The 4596-nt window shown below is 40.1% G+C and overlaps 1 protein-coding gene across 2 annotated transcripts in view; it reads right to left on the minus strand.

The window, feature by feature from the left end:
• Positions 1-4210, minus strand: part of Atac3 (Ada2a-containing complex component 3) — a 4774-nt gene extending 564 nt beyond the window's left edge. The window contains exons 1-7 of one of the 2 annotated variants that reach the window (XM_022841262.2): positions 3855-4210; positions 2921-3023; positions 2443-2558; positions 2095-2283; positions 1437-1772; positions 744-1082; positions 283-390 (exon numbers count right to left, since the gene is read on the minus strand). In XM_022841262.2, the coding sequence (XP_022696997.1) occupies positions 283-390; positions 744-1082; positions 1437-1772; positions 2095-2283; positions 2443-2558; positions 2921-2990 (1158 nt within the window). In that variant the 5' untranslated portion in view covers positions 2991-3023; positions 3855-4210. Of the gene's footprint in view, positions 1-282; positions 391-743; positions 1083-1436; positions 1773-2094; positions 2284-2442; positions 2559-2920; positions 3024-3834 lie in introns of both variants that reach the window. The other variant, XM_022841263.2, reaches the window with a different exon arrangement.
• Between the last annotated feature and the right edge of the window lie 386 nt (positions 4211-4596).

Below are 4596 nucleotides of genomic sequence, written 5' to 3' on the forward strand. Positions count from 1 at the left end.
TAATTTTTAAGTAAGGTCAGAATTCGTGTAATATTAACCACCTCTGGGGCTGTATATAGATATAGATCTACCCCCCCCCCCCTTTCGCCACTTCAGTAATTGATTCGCGACCATGCACTATACGCTCATTATTCAATTAATTTATATACTTTATTCAGCATATGACACGTTAGTCTGCAATTCTTTTTTAAGTTTTATAACTTAATCTACATCTGATCTATCTATACCTATGCTTTGACCAAAGGAGTATACGAACAAATGCCAAATCTTTCCTGTTAGTACCTTTTCGTGTAGGGCTCGTTTATACCGCTCAGCCTCTCGTCGCATCTCTTCCAGCTGTTGCTGTAGGCTGATACGATCTTCGTCATTTGTCGAATTTACAATAATTATCTGCAGTCATTGTAATAAAAAACGATCCATATATAAATAAGACCTTTGAGTGAATCCATTCCTTGTAAATGCTTCTCAAACAAGTACGTCTTCGTTAACAAATAAACACATCGTAGTAGGTGTTCAGGGATACAAATCTCTTGTATTACGTAATCTTTACTACTGTAATACCGGGTACAATAAAGTTCCTAAACATCCATAAGATCCCATAAAAGTGACGTTATCTACTAAAATAGTTCGGAAGATCTATGTTATTTTTCTCTCAACAAACCTCTATGATGCTATCATAATACGCAACGGCATATCCCGTGCTACCGCAATACACGACATTATATCAAATAACATTTTTTCACCTTTTCGGTAGAAGCGCTCGCGTTAGCCGCAGCGTTGACGAGTGCAAGTCGCCCCATATGGCTAAGTTGTATTGTCTGACCGTTTTCAGGGGCGCTAGCAACTAGATTATCCTCGTCCTGCAAGCCTACCTCGGCGGCACGAATGCCCTGCGCCTGCGCAAGAAATTGTATGGCCGCCTCACTGACAGCCCCGCTGCCAGCGGCCTGCTCGAGCGCTTCTAGAGCCGTGAGATAGGAGCCCTTTTCATTTGTGGCAGTAGATGTGGCCGCTGCTGCAGTTGCCACTTTACGCACAGGTGTCGTTGGCGTTGGTTGCAATCTATCAACTGGAATGACTTTCTGTGGGAGAAAATTAAAAAAAAAACGATTATTAATGGCAGAGTTATTGACACTTTAAATAACTGACGTGAGAACTGCTTTAGTTTTTTTGCTTACTTCAACTTTCCTGAGCCTGTGGAAAGGATCGAATCCTGAATGGCACACTGTTCCAGCACACACAAGACCTTTTTCATGTGGCATGGACGGAAATATCGTCCAGAGCTTCAAATTCTAGCGAATAACCAAGTATCTAATTCTGTGGTTATAAGATGAAATTGGAATGGCCAAACGGACAACAAGTTAGTTACACACCCGTGAAGAAAAATAGGTCATAATGTAACCAAATGATCACAAAGGGTAAAAGAATCAGCTTACCTGTCCCGAGAGTTTAATAACCTTGTTGTTGCCCAATACTTTACGCATAACTGCAGGGTTTTCAGAAGCAGGCAGAGGACCCATCGTCACTGTGACCGGCACTTCAGTAACGGAGCTGACCTGGGGAATTGTTAGAGTCGCCTGTTTGCCACTGCCTGACGAAGGGGTAAAGATGGACGCCACCGCATTACTAACAGTGGCTGGACTTAGAAGATACTCCTGCAGCAACTCAATTATATCTTTGCGTTCACTTTGCAGCGCAATGTCCATCGGAGAAAGTTCAAATTTGGAAACCATTTCTTGTGATGCGCCGAATCGTAGTAGAGTCCGAATTACCTAGAAATATCAAAATAGCGAGTCATTTTTCGAAACAAAAAGTTCCTAATAGGAAAAAATCTTGTCTCCATTAGATTATTACGATTACTATTAGCACATTTACACTACCTTTACGATTATAATCAAGATATAGTATGCCATGCACCTCGTACTGTTGCAATACACCATTGTCCATTCACGAACCTTAGCTTGCTTTCATATCAAATCTACTTCTATCTAATAATGCGGAAACAGTAACTGGTAAGTTTGCATACATCTTATGAAAAATCTTTCAGGCATTTTTGTCTTCTTTAATTTTTGTAAGAATTAAATTGCTGCTCACATCGATGTGTCCCTTTTCGACGGCCCAGTGCAACGGTGTCATCAACAGCATGTCCCTTGCTTCCAATGATGCTCCATGCTTCACAAGCAGTTCAACTACCGCTCCATGGCCTTCGTAGGCGGCCAGATGTAATGGAGTCTTATCCACCTTAGTTCGCGCATCCCTCGAACATCCGGCTCGTAACAAAATCTGAAACAAACATAATTATGAGAAATTAGTACTTTAGCTTTTTGGAAACTAAATAAGCATATAACTTGACAAGTCGGTTTTAATTCACCGAAGATTTATCAGATCAATGAACGGAGTACTACAAGCCTGAAAAAAAATCACAGTTCCGAAATAGGTTACCTCGCATGTTTCTACGTGTCCGCTCGCAGCTGCCATATGAAGAGGAGAGGTTCCAAGCCAATCTGCCGTAAAGGGGGCACCATTGGCCATAAGTGCACGCACCTCTTCAGTTTCCCCTATAATGAGGTGCAGCACAATTATAAGCGATATTTACGCGCAGTGCCATTAAAAAAAAGTATTTCGGAAATCAGGATTGTTTCGTTTACCCATTTATGGGTATGCCTAAGATTGTATTCATTACATTACACAATCGTTGAGCAGTAATAAGTTATTCCGTTATTCTACTACTTATGATAATTAGTTTAGACTTTTAACGCCAAGAGCCCTATTGCTTGCATAGAAAGAGTGGAGATTAGAGAAAGAAGAACACTTTCTACGAATACCAATACCATATATATCCTTATAATATAGTGGAACAGTAATAACTGAGATAAATTCTTCTGCATAAAAATGCAATATTAATGAAGATGCTACATACCGTTTCGAGCCTTTTCCAATAACTGCTTGCCGAGATCGTAAAGTGCCTGTGTGAACAATTGGCTGTCCATTCTGGCGATCTAATTACCGCGCCTCACGCTTACCTTAAGGCAGTGCCAGACAAAATATTTTGTCACAAGTTATATCAATTGAGTAACTCAGTAGATACTGTGAGCACTAAAAGAAAGCCAAATGCAAGCCCAACATTTTTATGCAATTGGAAACTGTGAAAAAAACGTACTCTGCTTATGTCTGCTATGAATGTTACACATTAAATGAAACTGTATGGAATTCGAGTTTTGTTATAAACCGCAATAACAATAACTACGAGAAGTTTCACGTAAAAACGATACACTGCAGAAAAGATCGATAGCATTTGCTATACAAGCAAGATCTGTGCCTTTAGCAATTGAAAGCGCCAGCGCATAGAATTAACGTCTGCTTTTGTTCACTTCGGATACAGTCGGTATAATTATGAAGAGCAAATAAAAAACTGATGAAAAGCATAAAGACAAAGACGACTTTTTTTTTTTAATATTGAAGCGTACAAGCTACCCAGAAACGAAGCTGTCAAGTTAAAAAAGACCATGTACGAGCAATATTGACGTATATTTTAAAACGATTACAGGAAGTTAATCCAAAATCTATTAATAACATATGATCCCTTCAACAGAATGGGACATAATATCCTCTCACTGCGTTTCGTGTTCGTAGGGATTTACACAATGTAGTGTGTACAATGTATGAAACATTTGTGCCTATAGCCGGCAAAGATAATCACTTCAACTATCGACACCGTTCCAAGATTCACAAATAATTTACGTAACGCTATCACTAATCGCTAATGACTTTCATTGCAATCACAGACACGTACACATTTTCCTTTTGAATGTTAGAAGCAAAAATAAAACGTACGTAATATATTGGTCACTTACGACGGACGCAAAGCGACTACGACTGGTGGTATTGAATGGCAGTTACGGATAGTCCCTGCTTACAATGTTCCATTTGGAATCGGCGCCCATTCTGGGGACCCGCTCACGCAGAACACATGTGAGTGCTTCGTAGTAGTACAATGGGCTGGAACTGCCCAGTTAAGCCGAAGCTGATCGCTCGAAATGACACTTCCACTATTTGCTATCCTATTGCTAATTTACGATACCAACTACGTCGAATTTATTGCAGGTTTCTGATCGACAAGTGAACTCAACCTCCCGAATACTTTCCTGTTCGAGCATCAGAAACATCACAACTGTATAGTCAATGTCTGGGTTAAATGTAGCAGGCATCCAACATAAAGCAAGTATAAGACGCGAGAATGAGCACTGGAGGCCTTCATGATCACAACAATAACCCCGCTACGTACAATAACAAACACTTTACGGGTCTTGTTATGGCTTCGATTTGCCGTCAGCTCAAATGGAATCGAGATAAGATCAGTCAGTCACAGATGAATATTAAGCTCGTTCTAGACTGCACAGGGTTACGCTATATCAATATGTAATGGCGCCAATCTGAAAACCGATAGTAACATTGTAGCCTCGAAAAACCGCAGTTTTCGTTAGGCGCACTCTGATTGAGAACGTTAAATCAGATCTCGTTCTGTTCTGTCACAATCACAGTTCAATGATTTTTCTAATCTTACAAATCAAGTGTTCAAGCGAAGTTTTTAATCAG

Source organism: Varroa jacobsoni, unplaced genomic scaffold (genome assembly GCF_002532875.2).
Source record: "Varroa jacobsoni isolate VJ856 unplaced genomic scaffold, vjacob_1.0 scaffold_919, whole genome shotgun sequence".
In the NCBI taxonomy this organism is placed as follows: Eukaryota; Metazoa; Arthropoda; class Arachnida; order Mesostigmata; family Varroidae; genus Varroa; species Varroa jacobsoni.